Source organism: Meleagris gallopavo, chromosome 4 (assembly GCF_905368555.1).
Source record: "Meleagris gallopavo chromosome 4, MGAL_WU_HG_1.1, whole genome shotgun sequence".
In the NCBI taxonomy this organism is placed as follows: Eukaryota; Metazoa; Chordata; class Aves; order Galliformes; family Phasianidae; genus Meleagris; species Meleagris gallopavo.
Genome location: NC_139407.1, coordinates 30,351,073 through 30,368,898, shown reverse-complemented (window position 1 = coordinate 30,368,898; position 17,826 = coordinate 30,351,073). Strand labels below are relative to the sequence as shown.

At 40.1% G+C, this 17,826-nt stretch overlaps 1 protein-coding gene across 5 annotated transcripts in view; it reads left to right on the top strand.

Moving 5' to 3' along the window:
* ADAMTS3 (ADAM metallopeptidase with thrombospondin type 1 motif 3) overlaps positions 1-9,775 on the top strand; it is a 129,344-nt gene extending 119,569 nt beyond the window's left edge. For 3 of the 5 annotated variants that reach the window (XM_085222694.1, XM_085222695.1, XM_085222698.1), the window contains 5 exons: positions 405-537; positions 874-1,081; positions 1,810-1,927; positions 4,584-4,727; positions 6,946-9,775. In XM_085222694.1, the coding sequence (XP_085078820.1) occupies positions 405-537; positions 874-1,081; positions 1,810-1,927; positions 4,584-4,727; positions 6,946-7,523 (1,181 nt within the window). In that variant the 3' untranslated portion in view covers positions 7,524-9,775. The remainder of the gene's footprint in view (positions 1-404; positions 538-873; positions 1,082-1,809; positions 1,928-4,583; positions 4,728-6,945) is intronic. The other 2 variants (XM_085222696.1, XM_085222697.1) reach the window with 1 other exon arrangement.
* Positions 9,776-17,826: the final 8,051 nt, after the last annotated feature.

Genomic DNA, 17,826 nt, shown 5'->3' with positions numbered 1-17,826 from the left:
AACTTCTATGTAGAGCAGTTGAGCAGGTAGTTTGGGTAGCAAGAATGCTAAAATGTGACATGGGTCTTGAGTTCATTCCCCAGTTAATAAGTGACCTGCTGCTTGATGTTAAGGAGGTAGTTTCTCCCCTCTCTGTACCATGATCTGTGTGTGCAGTGCAGAGGTTAAAAGGTCCTAGAGTCCCCTCCGGCCTTATAAACCTACCATAGTGCCGTGTTTTAAACAACATCCAAACAGTACTCTGCAACAATATTATGCCTGACAACGGAACAAATTGTGAGCAGGTTTTAATACCTTGTAAATATCTGTCATGTAAAACCATTTAATTGTACTTGAAAGTTATACTTAAAAAAAACATTTCTAACAAGAGTCTGCTTTTCCTAATTTTTCTGAAATATTTTCAGGATTCCAGTATACCAAATATGGGTGCCGCAGGAAAAGTGATAACAAAATGGTTCATCGCAGCTTCTGTGAAGCCAGCAAAAAGCCAAAGCCCATTCGTAGAATGTGCAATCTTCAGGAATGCACGCGGCCTCTGTAAGTTGGTCATGCATAAGAATACAAATGATTGCTCCTTGTGGTAGGGGTGAAAATGAGCCCAAGCCAAATTTGGTACAATGCTAATAGCTTTCTAGATTGGAGATCTTGCGTAATGGATGTGCTTTGTTTTTGTTTTTGGTTTTTTTTTTACCTGTATACAATCTTGCTGAGTGTTTTCATCCTCCCTACCTTTCCCATCCTCCCTACCCTCTCCCCCTCCCCCCCCCCCCAAAAAAGCAACAAAAAACAACATGCTAAGAACTGACTGAACTGGCAGCAGTTTGGATAATGGTAAAAGTTGTGATGGCATTTTATTCCTTTTTCACTTTCAAGGTGGGCAGCAGATGAGTGGGAATACTGCACAAAAACCTGTGGGAATTCAGGCTACCAGATCCGCACTGTGCGTTGCATTCAGCCCCTTCATGATGGTGCAAACCGCTCTGTCCATTTCAAGTACTGTAGTGGAGATCGCCCTGAGAGTCGCAGGCCGTGCAACCGAATACCGTGCCCTGCACAGTGGAAATCTGGGCCCTGGTCTGAGGTAGGCAAGCAACAATTGTGAGCAAGTAATGTACCTTTGGTAGCACCTCACACCTGTGATGTTGGAGCTGTGCCTGTGGTGAACGTTCCTGCCTGCACTGGTCGGAGATCTCCAAAACATGAAAATCAGCAGTAGATAATGTCTTCCTGGCTCTTGAACTTCTATAGCTCTCTCAAATTCTCTAGAAACAAACTCTGAAAATATCCCCATAATCCTGCTGAACAAATGTAGATATTTTGTTTTTTGTCAACTTCCCATTTCCCCAATTCTGAGGATAGCATTACTTTTATTTTTATACCAATGTGAACTTGCATTGGAATCACAGAGTTTCTGCAAGTGTTAATATTCCTCTGATGTCATAGGAACAAACACCTGAATGCTACAGTTAACACAGTGAACACTGAGTTAGAATTCCATAGTCTTTTTTAGTCTCTTTCTGTCTTTATTCTCTTTCACTGTCAAGGAATAAGCTATAGGAAGACTAAGAAGAAAAATCTATGATATCCTCTAATAATAAATTTGATGTTGCAAAAAGCAAGGACTGATGAAAATGCCATCCTCTTTCTTGACATATTTTTCCATAATGTCAGCCTTCACTAAAGGCTGCTCTCAAAACAAACTGCTGGAATGTATAGCCTGATGTGAAAACCAGCCCTGGGCTATTTTAGACACATTAACTATTGCACAGTGCTGTGAAATACCCTGAATTTCTTGTTTCTGTTTCATAGTGTTCTGTGACCTGTGGGGAGGGAACTGAGACCCGGCAGATCATATGCCGTGCTGGTGACCATTGCGATGGAGAAAAGCCAGAATCAGTGAGGGTTTGTAAACTCCCTCCCTGTAATGGTAAGGAAACAAACTGTTTGCAGCAAATGAGAGTAACCCTTCCTGTCTCAGTGCAGTGTATCAGCGCATAGTACGGTTCCAGGGTTATAGACTTAGATTTCATACTTGAGTGAACTCAGATGAAAAATAATACATTTTACTTAATCCTGCCTAAAGTTTCAGTTCTACCTGGTGAACCTACTGTGTAGCTGGTTTCTAAGACAAGTCAGAGCCTGTGCTTATGATCAGATAGTGTACGTACCAAATTTGTACAGTACTGTATTTTAAAAGTACTACACTGTCAGGTGTCAACCACACAACCTTATTTACTTCTTGCATGCTAGAAAATATATCATTCACTGGTGATCCCCCTGTTTTATTCTAGCTAATAGTTTTTAATTTGTTTTTCAGTCCAGCACAATATTGATATTCTAACTCAGGGTGATTGTGTTTCTCACAGATTGGGGCCCTCTCTTGTAACGTACTGAAATAGGGGGGTTGGACATGTTAGCCTAAGTTGTATTTGCAAAAATTTGTGTTGAAGATGAAGGTCGGTCCCAAGTAGACCCTACTTGACCTCTAGATCCCAGCATGAGGCCAATTAAAGAAATGAAAATACAAATACAAAAACACTGAGCCATAAGGTATTAATAGGATTCTTAGGAATCCTATCACATTATTTTCATAGAATTTTTTAAACAGTTTTTTAATCTTTTTATGAACAACAACAACAACAAAAAAAGTATTTGTTCCTTTGAGCCATTAACTTTATTAGATTTTGGGTTTATTTGTTTTTTTTTTAATCCCTCACAATAGCCCTAATATTCTGACCATTGGCTGGTAGAAAAAATAGAAAAAAGAGTTCTTAGTGCAGTATGTTTTCCTACAGATTGAATGTAACTGCTTGCCATAAGTCTAGCGAAAGTCTATGCTTTGCTCTTATTTGTTTTCTGCTGTTGCCAGTGAAAGGACTCAAGGGAGGAAATGATTCTGGGAGCAGTGAACAGTTAAGAGATTCTGTATCCACTAGGTGGGAGCAAATCATTATCTATGACTTTATTAACAAGTAGCAGATTTAAAATTAGTTATTCATTGTGGACTGATTTTTCACTGGTGATACAAATATTTCCAAAACTAAAATAAGGGCTACATCTTCACAAAATGATTCAGATAGATTTGATCTTGTGCTTTAAGCATCAGCTTTAAGAATCTGTATTTTAAGCATCAGCTGAGATTTTCTTTAATGGCCAGTGTTAAATTCCAGCCTTTCAGAATTAGGCATCAAGGACTCTTACTGTGTCTCCTTCACAGTCATACTTAGAGCCAAATGCCACTGGCATGTTAGACTTAGTATCTGCTAATATGGGAGATAAGCAATAGGTGGCCTCGTACATGCCCTCTACCAGTGCTCTTGAATCACACTGGTTAAAACTCTGTTATTTCATTTCTAGATGCTTAATACACACCCCATCTTACCTGCCCCACTGAACGAAGGATTTATGTGGTCATGTCTAAGTACTGCAGTTGCTTACCAGGCTTCTGAAACGCTAGATTCATTCCCTAAAGAAAGAGGATATAGAACACCATGCTGCAGATAAAAAAAAAAAAAAAAAAAAAAGATGTAATGGCCAAGAAAATGTACCAATCCATCTGGCCTTGTTGCAGCAAACCTACAGCGCAACCTGGTCTTAATAAAAATGCTAACTACAAGGGCAACTGCATCCAGCCAGGTCACTCATACCTTTGACAAAACCACAGGGTAACTTGTGGGTTCTGCTCATTAGACACGTTGTACCGGCATCTTTGAGTGCAAACCTCTCTATTCTGCTCAGGAATTTGGGCTGTAGCTTTTACCAAGCATAGGCATTTTCTGCCTCTGCACTAAGTAGCTGACAGTATTCTTTCAGACCAAATAGTCTGTCTTTTTCACCACACTCTTTTAATGTGGTTTCTACCTCACTCTATGTTTAGGGAGAATATAGCTAAAATATGGATATTATTCTGTAATATTTATGTAGGTAAATCTTTTGTGCATGGAAAGTGTGGTAGTAGTTTATTTTTAAGTTTGTATAGTTTTAATTACTATTTTGATTTTCGGGGCATTAGACATAGCAAAATATTTGTCTACAGCAGATGTTTTTGACAAATGATTTATTGTATAAATGCAAAATTGCTGAGAATTCAGTCCAACTGGAACTGTGATGAACATTTGCCTCAGTGTGATTCTTTTTGTAGTATGAGGCACATTAACCTACATCTTCCACTTCATTAGAAAATATATGTCTGTGTACAGGAGAAGAGCCACCACTTCTATCATATGCCTCAGCAGAGATTACAAAAACTGATTTCATTGTACTTGTATAAATTGATGAACAGGTCCTTGGATAGTCTTTTTATGAGCTATCTCTTTGCAACTCTTGATTTAGAATGCAAAAATATCTACCTGCAGTTTCAAATATAGTGCCTAAATATCAGATTCCAGCTCAAAGCAAGATTTCTCGGTGGGATGCTCTCACCCAGCATCCCACTGAATGTACAATTACAGTGATCCTTTTTGTAAGAACTGTGTCACTTCTAAAATGTAATGTGAAATTTTTGCATCAGTTTAAATTACTAGCTTCACCTTCTGAAGATTCACTAGGGAACCGATACACCTTCTTGTGTCTTCTACTCTTAGTTACCGTGAAGCAAGTAACAAACTGTGAGAAGGAGAATTTTTACCGTGAACATCAGCAGAAGGATACAAGCACTTCCATACTGAATAGGAAATTGTTGACTAGGTTGTGCAGAGTTAACCTAAAAAATAAAAAAAAGGGATTATGTGAGTATATAGTTCCAAGATTGTACTTATGGAATCTACTGGAAGTAGATAAGTACAAAACCAAATCTTTGCACTATCACTTGAGTCACAAAATCAAAACTATTGCAAATCAATTCTAGAAAAATTAGCCATTAGAGAACAGGACGAAATAAGATGCACTGCCATTATGAAAGTGCAAAAATAATCATTTGGTTCTTTCTTTTTTGGGTTTGTTTGTTACTTTAGGTCATAATATTTATTTCACTTATATATAGATATAAATCAGAGTGTGTTAATAAGATGACTGTCATAATTTTCCAGATCAGATCTCATTTATATGGAAGCATAATTATTACTCTATATATGATGCAAAGATTTGTGTTTCAATATTAGCTTTCCTAGTTTAGATGAATTATGAATGTAGCCCTTGAATTTCCCATGCTAATTCCTGCTGAAAATAATCTTATAGTGCCTTCATGGACTACATATATTCTCAGGCAAATCTGCAGGTTTAACTCAGGTTTGTCAAGAACCAATAAACATCTATCCAAGGAATCACATCAGGATTAGGAGCAAGGAAAAAAATGTATATTATGTGCTGAAGTCATATAATTTGCTATTTATAAACAGCATCCCACAAGCCCACTGATGCAAGTGTGTAATTTTACTGAATTCAGTGCAATTAAACTGATCTATACTGATTGAGGGGTTGGACTACAGTTAATATTTTAAAAAAGGAAAACTTGGTTGCCTAACATACTGTTGACATGTGGTAAGACAACATCTATACTAGTGAGAAAATATCACAGTACAGAAGGCTAATTTAATTTCAGAGTTTAATAAGTGGCATTACGTGCCATCTGTTGCTCACTGAAATGTTGACTGAATAATTGCTATGAATGGAAGACACATATGGAACAGGTATTCTCAATGGTCAGAGTTAGCTTTTGGCCATTTACATTATGGTTTCACATACTTCTATTTTAAGTAAAATCCATCAGTACCATTACAAATAAACTGTAATATCTTAGGAAAAATCTGTTAATGGAAATGTCCTGCTAGTCTGTTCCTAAAGTATTTGAAGAGTTACTGGGTGCACCAAGCAATTTATTTGTCCTCATTGCTGGTTTTCTGTCCTGGGAAGTGTTACATGTTTGTATTTTCTTCATCTCATTCTGGACTGCTGCTAAAGCTTTTGCAGCTGATTTGGTACAGCAGGTATAGTTGGTACAGCAGATTGCAAGATTAAAAACATAAATGCTCAGTATTGCGACCAACTCTCAACTGCTAAGAAACTCTCGATGTTTGTGCCAATTCAAGTGACACTAAAACTTAGAACTTGCTTTTGAGTTCACATGATGGATCACACCGAAGAAGTCTGGGTATGGATGTACTTTTATACTCAGTATAAAAGCCTTGTATTTCTTCTGACTTATTGTGTTTTAAGGTTTTCCTTTCTACCTTTTTTGACCAGCGTGACCGTCTCTCTATCCGTACAACGCAAGTATCCAGCAAATGCTCAAAAAAAGACTGATGTTTCTGAGATCTCAAGTACAACTTTGACTTCTTTAAGAAGTCTTCTTTTGCTGACTGAAAGCAATGCCTCACGTGATCTGAAGGCATCTTACATCTGTTACAAGCTATCCATCAGTTCTCCATTTATGTTTGGGTCACTGAAAAACTAAGAAATGTTTCTAACACTTTATTTTAAGAGATGATGCAAAAGACATCTTTGAGAGTTCATGGAATTATAGAATATCCCAAGTTGGAAGGGACCCACAAGGATCACTGAATCCAACTCCGCCCAAAATGACTGCTTGGGATTTCTTTAAAAGAAGATTTAACTGTTTTCAGTTTTATTGATAGATAATATCCTCAGGCTAGATTTGGGGCAGGTAGAATGACTGGTACTGGACAGTTAGCACTGTGAATTGCTGTCTGTAGTCCTCTACAAACATGACTTTCTTCTGTTTGCTATTGGTCTGCACAGAAGCCAACATTTTCAAAGTAACTGATTTTTTTATTTTTTTATTTTATTTTATTTTTTTTCACAGAGCTGCCTCTTCAAAGGGGCTGATATATTTTCTGGGGCTTGGTGAGTTCTTTCATGGATGAAACAACTCAGACTAGCCCATCATTTTGGAAACAGGCATTATTTTATCAGTGCCCATCTAAATGCTGTACAAGTATTTCAGTGCTCTTCGTTAGGTTTACAATCAGCATTGCATTTGTTTTGCAGATGAGCCCTGTATGGGAGACAAATCTATCTTCTGTCAGATGGAAGTACTTGCACGTTACTGTTCCATCCCTGGCTACAACAAGCTGTGCTGTGAGTCCTGCAGCAAGCGCAGCAGCACTCTCCCACCACCATTCCTTACCGAAGCTGCTGAAACTGAGGAGGAAGTGATGTTTGATCGAAGTGATTTGCCTAGAGCTTTGATGATGCCAACGCCTTTAGTCCCCCATTATGCAGAGTTCCTGCCAGGGAGAAGGGGCCTGGGCAGGCTTCACTTCGCAGAAGAGGATACAGATACACATGTCTCCCAATCAAACACAAAGCCTAAGGGTGCTGAGTTTCCACAGTGGAGAGTTCCTCTAGCAAGCAAGACTTCCAAGCTATTTGCTTTGTTCCACCAGCCACCTGCCAATAGTAGCAGTCTTGGTCCTCCTAATGACCTTGCTTTGGTCGCAGCTGTTCCTGTGGTGTCAGCTAATAACACTGCAGTGGGTGCTCCTTCACCATCAAGAACCTCACAGAAGAGTGAGAGGCAAATTGACAAGAGATGGCCTTCGAGGTCCTCCACTGTGGAAAGATGAATGTGAATGCCACATGGAGAATAGTTGCAGAAAGAAGCTTTGGTTCGCTTTGTGTTTCCTTTCTTTACTTCTGGACACTACGGCGCATGCTGCTTTCCATGAGCAGGACGCTGCAGATCATCAGCTAATTCTCCTTGTAAATACAAAGAACAAGAAGTGCTGGTTCACTTTCTAGTTGCTTCCCGTCCCTCCTTCCATACTGTGTCATCTTCTTAGCTTGAATGCGTTGGAGGAAAGCACCAAAGAACATTCCTAACAGTGCACAAAAGTTGCCAAGGGCATCGGTCAAGCTCTAGTACAGGGAAAGTGGCCGTGTCCTTAGTAGTCACCTCACTATTTTTGTTTTTAAGCACTCACATGTAGAAAACACCCCACTACAAGAAGTACCAAACGTTTACATGATACAAAATACTTTTGCAGTGGAACAACTGAATTAATAAGACTTGTTTTGCTAATTTATCTATATAAATGGATATTGTATGAGCAAATTTGCAGCTGTTGTGTAAATACTGTATATTGCAGAAAATCAGTATTATTTTTAAGAGTTTTGTGCTGTCAGACAACTGTTTACCTATGTTGCATTCTGGACAATTGCTAGGTGCCTGCCATTGAGTACTGCCTTATTTACATTCCACAAGTTGATTTTTTAAGCAGCATTGTCATAAAAGGATAAGTTCCATTTTCATATGAATTACATCTACTGATATTAGGAAAGAGTTTGTTGTTTGATTGTTTTTTAGTAACAACAATGTGATGCTTTCTTTTCAAGTAGAGGGGGAAAAAAAGAAGTATAATTCTAAAAGTATGAGTCTGCTTATTGCTACCTGCCCATTAAAAGTTCGTTTAGACATTTTAGCGTAATTCCAGTCACAGGTTGAAAAAATGCTGTTATGTGCCTGTGAAATGAACACTGACACCTGCAGCCTACACTGAGCAGGCACTGCTATGGCTAGGAGTTGCAGTGCTGACCCTTAAGTCTCCTCTTGCCTAAGAGGTCAGACCAGTGTAGGAAACCATGTATATACTGTAAGTACTGTAATATTCACAAGTCAAAAAGTTGTGTTTTCCAGATGATCCAGTTGTTTTTTATGAAGCTAAAAAAGCATCATAGTGGTAGCACTAAGAAGAAATAGCTGTGGCAAGACTTAAAAGATTTTTTTCCTACTGGAAGCATTGGTTTAAAGGTGAGAGAGATATTTATTTTTCAGCATGGTTCACCTCAAAATCTCCACAAGCACAATGCATCTGACTGCAATAATGTACTAGTAATTTATGTCAATAACCATCCTGTTCACAGTCCATCCAATCACACTCTCTCCTGTGTGTTGCTGTAAAGTACTTGTATATAGGATTGAGAACTAAAGATATTTATTAAAAGTTGAATTCTTGATAGTATTTTATGTACTAAATATTTACACTAAGGGCAGTTGACTATCCTTTTTGCCAAGATAAAATAGATGTAACGAGATACTTGTACATGCTATGTCATATGAATAGAGCAGAAATTTAAGCTAACTAAACTACTGTAGAGAAACTGTTGTTCTTACTCTTAAAAATAAAAAAAAGTCTGACAATTTTTTTTATTACAAGCATCTTTAATTTCAAAGTGGGATATTAAATATTCATGTGCAATTTTTGTTTCCCCATAAGAAGTCCTCATGATTGCCTCATTTGAAAGAACAGCGGATGTGTGCCTCTAACCTACTATAAAACAGTATCATTCCAAATTAGGACTCCAAAGGTTAAATTCTGGAAAGAAACTTCTGAGGTGATTATGCATAATCACTGGATGACTAGGATAAGGTAAGGATGAAAAATGTTGTCACAAAACTTTTATTGTAAATGAAATTTAAGAAGATGAATCCTCTTCAAGGGAGTATGGGGTCACTGCGCATCTTACATTGTGATGTGCGTTATCTAACCCACTGTAGTACTGACTCACCACCTCTAAAGAATTGCTGCTACCTTTCCACAAGGCTTTTGAAGGTCAAAGAAATTAGTATTAAAAGTATTGTACAGACAATCCCTGAGCCTCAAACAGACAAATAGGGTGTATTTTATTACTTGGAAATTTCCAAAAAGTCAAATTCTCTGTCTTTATCTTCTACATATATACAATGTGGGTGTAGATAATCGTTGTACCTTTTTGCTTTCTTTTCTACCAAGCTACTTTCTCTTTCATTAAAGTGTACACTACTGATCCTGTTTGTTGTACTGGGGAGCATGTAGCAATAAAATCTTTAAGATAATAAGGCTTTTTTTTCTGTTTTGATCCGTGATTTTGTTATGTTATCCTTTACAAAATGAAGAAATCTGTACATCCCCAAATTTCACTCTCTAGAAAAAACCTCTTTTCCCTTCATATGTTGTATCTACAAAACCCATTACAAAATTTTTGTAATTTAGAATTAACAAAATAGCAGAACAAAATTTTCTTTACACAGTGTTCTTATATATAACATGTACTTCACAGAGTTAACATCAGTGCAGGTGGCTCAAAGGACTTCAGTGTCCTCTGTGGAGGCTTATGCTTTGTTCCAAGGAAAAACAATTGCCTTCACCATGTCTTTCTCTGGAAAACAGGTTTAAAACACTTCCAGGTTCCTGTGACTTGTGGAAGAGGTACTAATAAAAATCACTGACAATAGGATATAAAAGCTGTTTAAAACAGAAGAGTGGTTTCTGAGTCAAAGTAAATGCATTTTGAAAGTTCCTGAGTGGTTTGTTCAATCCCCTATGCCCCTCAGAGTAGATTAAACACATTCAGATGTTTCCAGAGTCCTGATGCACTTAGGAAGTGGAATGAATCATTAGTGAAGAGGGGCTAAAAGCAATGTAATTAAAACTCCCTTGTCAGGTACACATACGCAACTCGCCCAGGCTTCTGCAGTCATACACACGTGTAACACTTTCTCAGATTTGAAATATTTGAAACAGCATATTTACAGAAACCTCAGCCTTTCTTTTAAGATGTTGCGTGCTGCAGAAAGAACTTGTATAGCCATGTCTGTCTTTTCCTTGACTTTCCAACACTTGGGAAGTTCCTCCTGAACAAAAGTCTAACATTGTCTGTAACAAAAATTCTTCTCCAGGACATGCATGCATAGGTAGAATAGAGAGGCACGACGATATACTCACTCAGAAAGTGGATAGTAAGGACCAAGCAGAGTTGAGTATATGACATTGTGAAGGAAGATATGCCAGCCCTTTCCTAGAAACAGGTGTTCATAGTTAGTGTGAAACTGAATATGGCATTGATAAAGCTGCAATACAGAAGGAAAAAAGGTGAAAGATAAAAGATTTGCTGCTGGATGATTTCTCCTTTGAATCAATTCTAGGAAATCTGGAGTGCTCCTGTCACAGAGTACCATATCTGAACTCCATCTTGAAAGGAGTACAGCAAATCTGCACTCCAGGGCAAGGGGAATTGCTGAAATAACGCATAAGAGAACAATACTGGAGACTGAGTAGTTGGTTCCCAAGAGTTTAGAGAGGACTTTTGCAGAGTGCTGTTGGTCAGGGCATCATAGGGTACCACCTCTGCCACTTCCCCATGCTCTTTTCTCCCTCCCTCCAAGATGCAACATGACTGTGCTCTGCCACAAAACAAACATGCCATACATTGATTTCAGACTTCAGGAGAAGAGCGCTGTCATGGACAAGTACGTGTGCACTTTTCAGAAAGAAGGAAATAGAAAAGGACTTTAAGTTCAACTTTTTCAAGTTCTTTTTTATTACATAGTCTTAACTAGTGGAAGAAAATGGAAGTACTGAGGCATGACTCGTTCTAATCAAATAAAGCTGTGAGACTGTGAGTCCTATTTCCCAGGCTGCTGGATTACACTGCTGCTGCAGACTGATTTAATCTGTCATTCTAAGGTGTTTATTATCCTCTGCTAGTATATGAAGCATCAATACCTTTGCACTGCATTGTTCTCTGGAAGCAGAGATTATAGTGTCCTGATAAACAGTTAGATCTCACCTGCTGATGTGACAGTACATACCTGTTTTTTTTTATGCATGGAAGAAATGGTGCATGCAGGTGAAAGTAATTAAAAAATCAGTATGTAATTAGAGCAGTCTGTGATGCTGGGAGGAGGCTCCCTTTCTAACTCAACAATACAATACAATCACTCTGCATTATGTGCATATTTCCTCTCAAATGTTTAGTTGCTATACAAACAATGAGATATTGCTTGTAGACAACTTGCTATTTCTAAATCCATAATTTACTTTTATAAAACACACTTTAAAGCACCTGAACTAAAAATATTAGTAGTGGTGTGAAGTTACCGAGTAAGGAATCTGTTTCTTTCTCTGAATAAATGATTTAAAGAAGAACTTCTATTATCCTTACTGAGTGTACGTGTGACATGGTCTTTCTTGAGACCTTACTGTACAAAGTCCACCTGAAAGAGTTGTCAACGCTTGTGAACATTCACTACAACTCAATAGCACAGCCCACGCCTGCCATGACTTTGCAACTAACAATGCAAATAATTCATCTATGAAGAAAATATGCTTTCTGTATGTTCATCTGGGAGGAAAAAAACAAGTAAAATAAGAATGTTTAGCATTTTGGAAGAACACCCGTGAGAGATAAGCCATCCACCTGTGCTAGTTTTAAAGTTTACCACTGCTGCTGAGAAAACCTTGTAGAAGAAGCAGAAAGTGTTTTCAGCAGAGAATCTGGGAAGCTGAATGAACCATCTCACCCTGCCATGTATTTGCAGCCAGAGTCCCCTCATCCCTCCAGCTGTGATTCTTTCATATTTGATTTTAAATTGACCTATATAAGGATTTTCTGAGAAAGATATGATTACAGATGGAAACTACATCAGTAGGAAATTTAGTGTGATTTAGTCAATTCCAATTAAAATTGCAGCAGCATCAGATGAGAGAGACACAAGTTCTCTTTTACACAGAGACTTATCTAAAATCCCAAAGGAAAAAAGGAAGAATCTTGGAGCAGTATTTATTACTGTGCCTTGAACTGGGACTACATGCTGACTTAAAAAAATCCAGTTTCAACTGAAAAAGGTTCAACAGAGTATCTGGAAAGCAAATGGAGTTAAATTTTAAGCAGCATTTTTAACAGCTGATGTAGCAAACTCCTGTGTTTGAAGCACGAACCCTTCCACCTCAGTCATTCACACCCTTTATCTGAATGCCCAGATCCTTACAGGAGATGGTTTCTCTAAACGCTATTGTAGCTACAGGAGAGCCTTTGAACAAAGACAGGTTAACTCCCCCCGACTTTGAACAGCAAATTCAGGGTGAGCGAGGGCAAGAGAAGAAACATTCCCACACAAACTCCTCGCAGCGCTGCCTCCAGCAGCCATGCCTCCACACCGACACCCGTCCCCGCAGCTGTTACCAACGGCCCATCAGGCGCGCGAGGCACACCTGCTGGCTCTGCCTGCAGGTGGCTATTCCTAACGGTCTCAGGTCATAACAGCCAGAGCCAGCTCCTCAGGAGCGCTGTAGTAAGCGTGGAGTTCTTCAGCTCCTCGGATGTAAGCGGCGGTGGTAGCGGCAGTGGCAGCAGCAGCAGATGGAACCCGGTGGCTGAGGTTAGTGTGGGGACACTGGGCTCCGAGTTTTGGCCCTATCCTGGGGGGGGTCAGATGGACTTTGTGCTGCTCCCTGCGTCTGGTTGGGGAGCTTGGAAATGGACTGAATCGTGTATTTCTAAGTCTTGAAAATGGAGGCTGAATCTTGCTTTCTTAGGGTTTGAAAGCAGGCGCGTTGTGCTGCTCTGCAGGCTTGAGAATTGGAGCTAAGCATTATGCTCTTAGAACCTGGATCTAGCCTTATTTAGCTGGTTTGGAGGTTAAGAAATAGAGGCTTCAAAAAGCCCCCTTTAACAGCTCATAACATTAATTAACTTGTATTGGGGACTCAGAACCTAGCCTGTTTGGCAGACGTTGGGGCTCAAGCTTCAGGCTGAGTTGTGGTTTTTTGTCTTTACGCTGGGTTCATTGGGTACTGAAAATGAAAGTTGAGTGTTGTGTTTTTTGGGACTCGGAAGGTTCAGTTTTGGGGCCTGATATTACACGTGAACGAAGCTGAGGTGGAAAGAAGAGCAAAGCTCTGATTAATGGCTTCAGGGCGCCGTTAACGTGCCTAGGAGAGAAGGTCGAGACCTCAAAATGGTCCCGGTGCTGGCGCACAGCGGCGGGCTCTGCGATTCGGGTGATTTGCAGTGCCACCTGGCGGCCACTTCAGAAACTACAGCGACACCGATGCCTCGTGGCCTTCTAGAAGCCTCGGAGGTAACCGCGAACCTGTCCCTAGGGCTGGGCAGGAGGGCGGGCTTAACACGTGCTGGCCAAACAGCGAGCTGCGTGACGAGGACCTGGCTTGATCTGTTCTGACAGAACGCGTTAACTGGTTTTGTTTGTTACAAAACTGAGAATGTGCTCAAGCATGTGCTTCTTGTAGCCTTGCCTTAAGGTCAGTTCCATAACCAAAACTCAGTTTTTTCTCCAGATATCTATGAGCTCCCAGCTGTGTTCAGTCACTGCTGGGTGACTTCTAGGGTAGGTATGGTAAAACCACTGTGGGTGCGTGACCTCCCATTAGAAGGGCTGTGTTGAACTCTGTTCCTCTTTGCTGGGGGTCGGTAGCTTTATTGAAAAGGTGCAAGCATGCGAAATCTTCTGCTGTTCTGTAGTAGCAGTAGGGCTTCTGCTTACAGGGAAGGGTGGGGGCTTTCTGATAGGTGTGTTTTGTCACCTGTTGTGTGACTTTTGACTTACAAACATAATGTTTCCTCTTAATGAGGGCGTTAAGACCAGAGTTATTCTCTGTGCTTAACTAGTGCAGGAGGGAAGCTTTATTGGTGACTTTGAATTTAGTTTAAATAGCAGTTGTCTCCACCATTTTCTGTTAACTAGAGAGGGCGTGTTGAATTGCCTCCTGCTGGCTGTGAGGTGCTCATAGATGTTAATAATGAGTCAAAGTGAAGTGGACTTCTTTTGTGGAAGAGGGTTTTTATTAGTTGATTCCCAGGTTAACTTCCTTACTGGGGTTGTTTAACCCTGGCTGGACTTACTCATTCAGCAGTACTGCCAGTGTGACCTGTTTAGTTTGCTTCCTGCTGGCAAGGTTTAACTAGAAAATGCTCTGCTGTGCCTCATAGGTGTATCCTGAGAAATGCAGTATGAATTTACCCTGTTTTGTTACTGAGCTACTGCACAGCTATACTGTGAGTGCTGTGCAACGTAGGTGACTAGATTTTCAGGAAATCTGGTGACTCTTGTAGTTCAGGAAGCATCGTGATTCAGTGTAGGTGCATTTGATGTAATTTATATTATTCTTCCAAGGGTAAGGAGAGACTAATTTTCCAGGGCTAACTAGCCTCTTCTAACAAAACTATCCCAAATTGATATCTTCTCTTCATGAGAAAGTGTTCAAGTCGGTCTGACCTTAGAAAAGGGGATGTTTGATTGTGAGTGCTTGGAAGAGTCGTTAAGCAGCTCTACTTCCTTTAAAGGAAGTATTGCTCTTGGATGTTTAGTGTGCGTTTGTGGGGTTTTGCATTCCTTTTAGAACTAGGTATTAAGAAATGTGATATAGACAAATAGTCTGATTATAGCAGTCAGTGCTATTGAAGTCTTTCTGTTAAAGCGTCTGTCCTTGTTAGAACTGTACCTGCAGGCAGTAACAGTCCACTTACACTTTTCATAACAGCATTCAGGGGAACAACGTTAATTCTAATAAACAACCTCATAATCATCAAAGGCAGAGGCCCTATAAGTGAGGGGTGGTTGTTCATGAAGATAGTGAGGGGAGTGAGTGTCTGTAGGGAATAGATTCAGGAGAGTCCTGGTGCTCCTGACGCGCTGCTGCTCTGTCATCAGTTGACTTCCTCATCTTTCTTTACAAGAATGTTTTTGGACGACTTGAAAGACAGACTACCAGACAAATACCTGCAGTGTCAAATTCCTATGCCAGTGGCTGTTTTGCTGTAGTGTGAAGTTTTTCAGACTGTTCAGCTAACAGTTACATCTGAAATAAAAATGTATTTAATGTTGCTATGGAAAGCTTGCTTGGGAGTACCTCTGACAGGAGTATAATCAACTTGCCACCTTGTCTGGTAGCTTAATAGGTTTTTCCTTTTATTTGAAGCACTCAGGTGACAATGAGGTACTGTTTATGCTCTACTTAAAAAGCGCTTAGGAAGAAAAATGGTACAATGTTATCACTCTCCTTTCAATCTCCTTTCTTTCACTTATGTTTTAGCAGTAAAGGCTAACATTAGTCTAATGACTGTATGGCACCTTTTCCTGCTTGTTTGCATGCATCTCAGGTATTTTCTAGATGTCTCATTAATTGATCTAAGTCGCATGAATTATAGAGCAAGTGAAAAGTTTTGTTAGTCATCAAGTGTTTCCCAGGGAAGGACAAATAGCGGCTCTCTTCTGAAATTAGCCAAAAATGACAGCCGTTCTTGAAGAAAAGGAAGTAGTGAAGGAGGTGAGACAAAAGGCTAATTGAAGACAGTTTCTCAATGATTTAGAGAACTTGTGCTTGAGCTATCTTCAACTTCATTGTGCTTAGCATCTTTTTTGTTGACTCTTTTATGTGCTTGGAGACACTTCAGTGTCTTCTAGTTAATTCAGTGGGTTGTACTGTTGTACTAGCTAGAGAACTTCTTGCTGCCCTGAAACTAGTTGTTAAATACTTTTAGTGCAGTGCTTGCAGCAGCGTACAATTCTAGAATAAAGTCTTAGCCCTAGCAAGGATGCAGCTGCCCATGGGGGCTGTATCAGCTGAGAGCACTGCCTACAGCTAATTTCCTTCCCCCTCTTCCCAGCTGGGAAGAGGAATCCTGCTTTGCCCTGGCAGGTAGTGTTCTCTAGGCAGTTGCTGCAGTGTAGTGCATTTAGGAAGATAGCGTTGCTTGGGGTTGTGCTGTTTGATATGCAGACAAAATCCAAGCCTGTTTTCCCCTTTGGGTTCTTACATTACTGCTCAGTTGCCATTAACACTTGGATCAGCAGATGTCTGTGCTGAGTATTAAAAAAGTAATGTAGCCACAGGAAAACTGTCTAGAAATGGGAGGAGAGTTAAGTGGCAGAGAGGAGAAGTGCATTCTGTTGGGAAGGGTGTTCTCCCAGGCCTTAGTCACTCTAAAAGCACCACAGACAGGGAAAGCTGGTGCCCTGTACTGCAGATTGCGTAGTGTTAGGCTCTCTGGCCTTAACTGAGAGCCCTCACAATGTTGCTAATGTCTCAGGGAGGTCTTCATGACCCCTCTCTGTGGCCTGCAGTAGGTGCTAGTGGCTGTGAGCTATCTTTCTAGTCAAAAGTATGCTGTGAAAGTGCTGGTGCAAGGTTGTTAATTTAGCTTTTGTGTACTGTAAACACAAGCCTGTGAATAAGAGCTTTGTGTTTACAAGTTACTCCATCGCCTGTTTGGATAATGGATGGGAGCCTGATGTGTAGTTTAGGACTTGGATGTCAAAATGTCACATTGTGCTGTCAGTTTCAGTAAGTAGAAAAAATTTTTGTCTTTGTCTCATGCAGCTTGGCAGCTGTTTTTCTGAACAATCCATTTCAAGTAAAAAGAAGGAATGTACTGTAAGGCAGCAGCACAGGATTGAGAGATCTCATCAGTACAGGCAGGCATTTAGTCACAGTAGAACAGTTCCTTGTTTTCCCCTGGAAGATGGACCAAGTTGAGCTCCTTATTAAAGCTTTGGATAAGGCTTTTACAGGTGTTTTTTTTTTTTTTTTAATGCGGTCTTATTGCATTGGGTACCTGGTATGAGGTAGAGGCTCAGAGTCCAGTACTGGGGATTTGGGGCTGCCTTTTGCTGTTTTGAAACTCAGGAAGAGGCCTTTGATCACTGCTTGGAATTCCCAGGTCCACTGGTCAGGGCCTTACAGATCAACAAGCATGTAGTTCTACTAAGTTTTTCCCGGTTTTGTATTATTTTACAGTTTGCCTAACATATCTTAATTAGGGATACCAGACTATCAGATGAACAACTTTGAGTACTTGGGTGGTTTTAAACATATTACACGCTCATTTCAAGGATCTGGGGAGCTTCTGGTTTTAATGGAAGCATAGAATAGTTGTACAACAGAAGCACACTTCAGCTCTCAAGATTCTCCTTACCCTCAAACTCTGTTACTTGTGTTGCTGTTAACTCATGATGTGCTCATGGGCACTGAGGGTTTAAAGTGGCAGGCTGTGCTCAGCAGGGTGGTGGAAAGCTCATCAGAGACCCAGGTAGTAGCTCCTGCATTCTCATCTGTGCTGGGATTGCTGATGGATGTTCTGTGGCCTCAG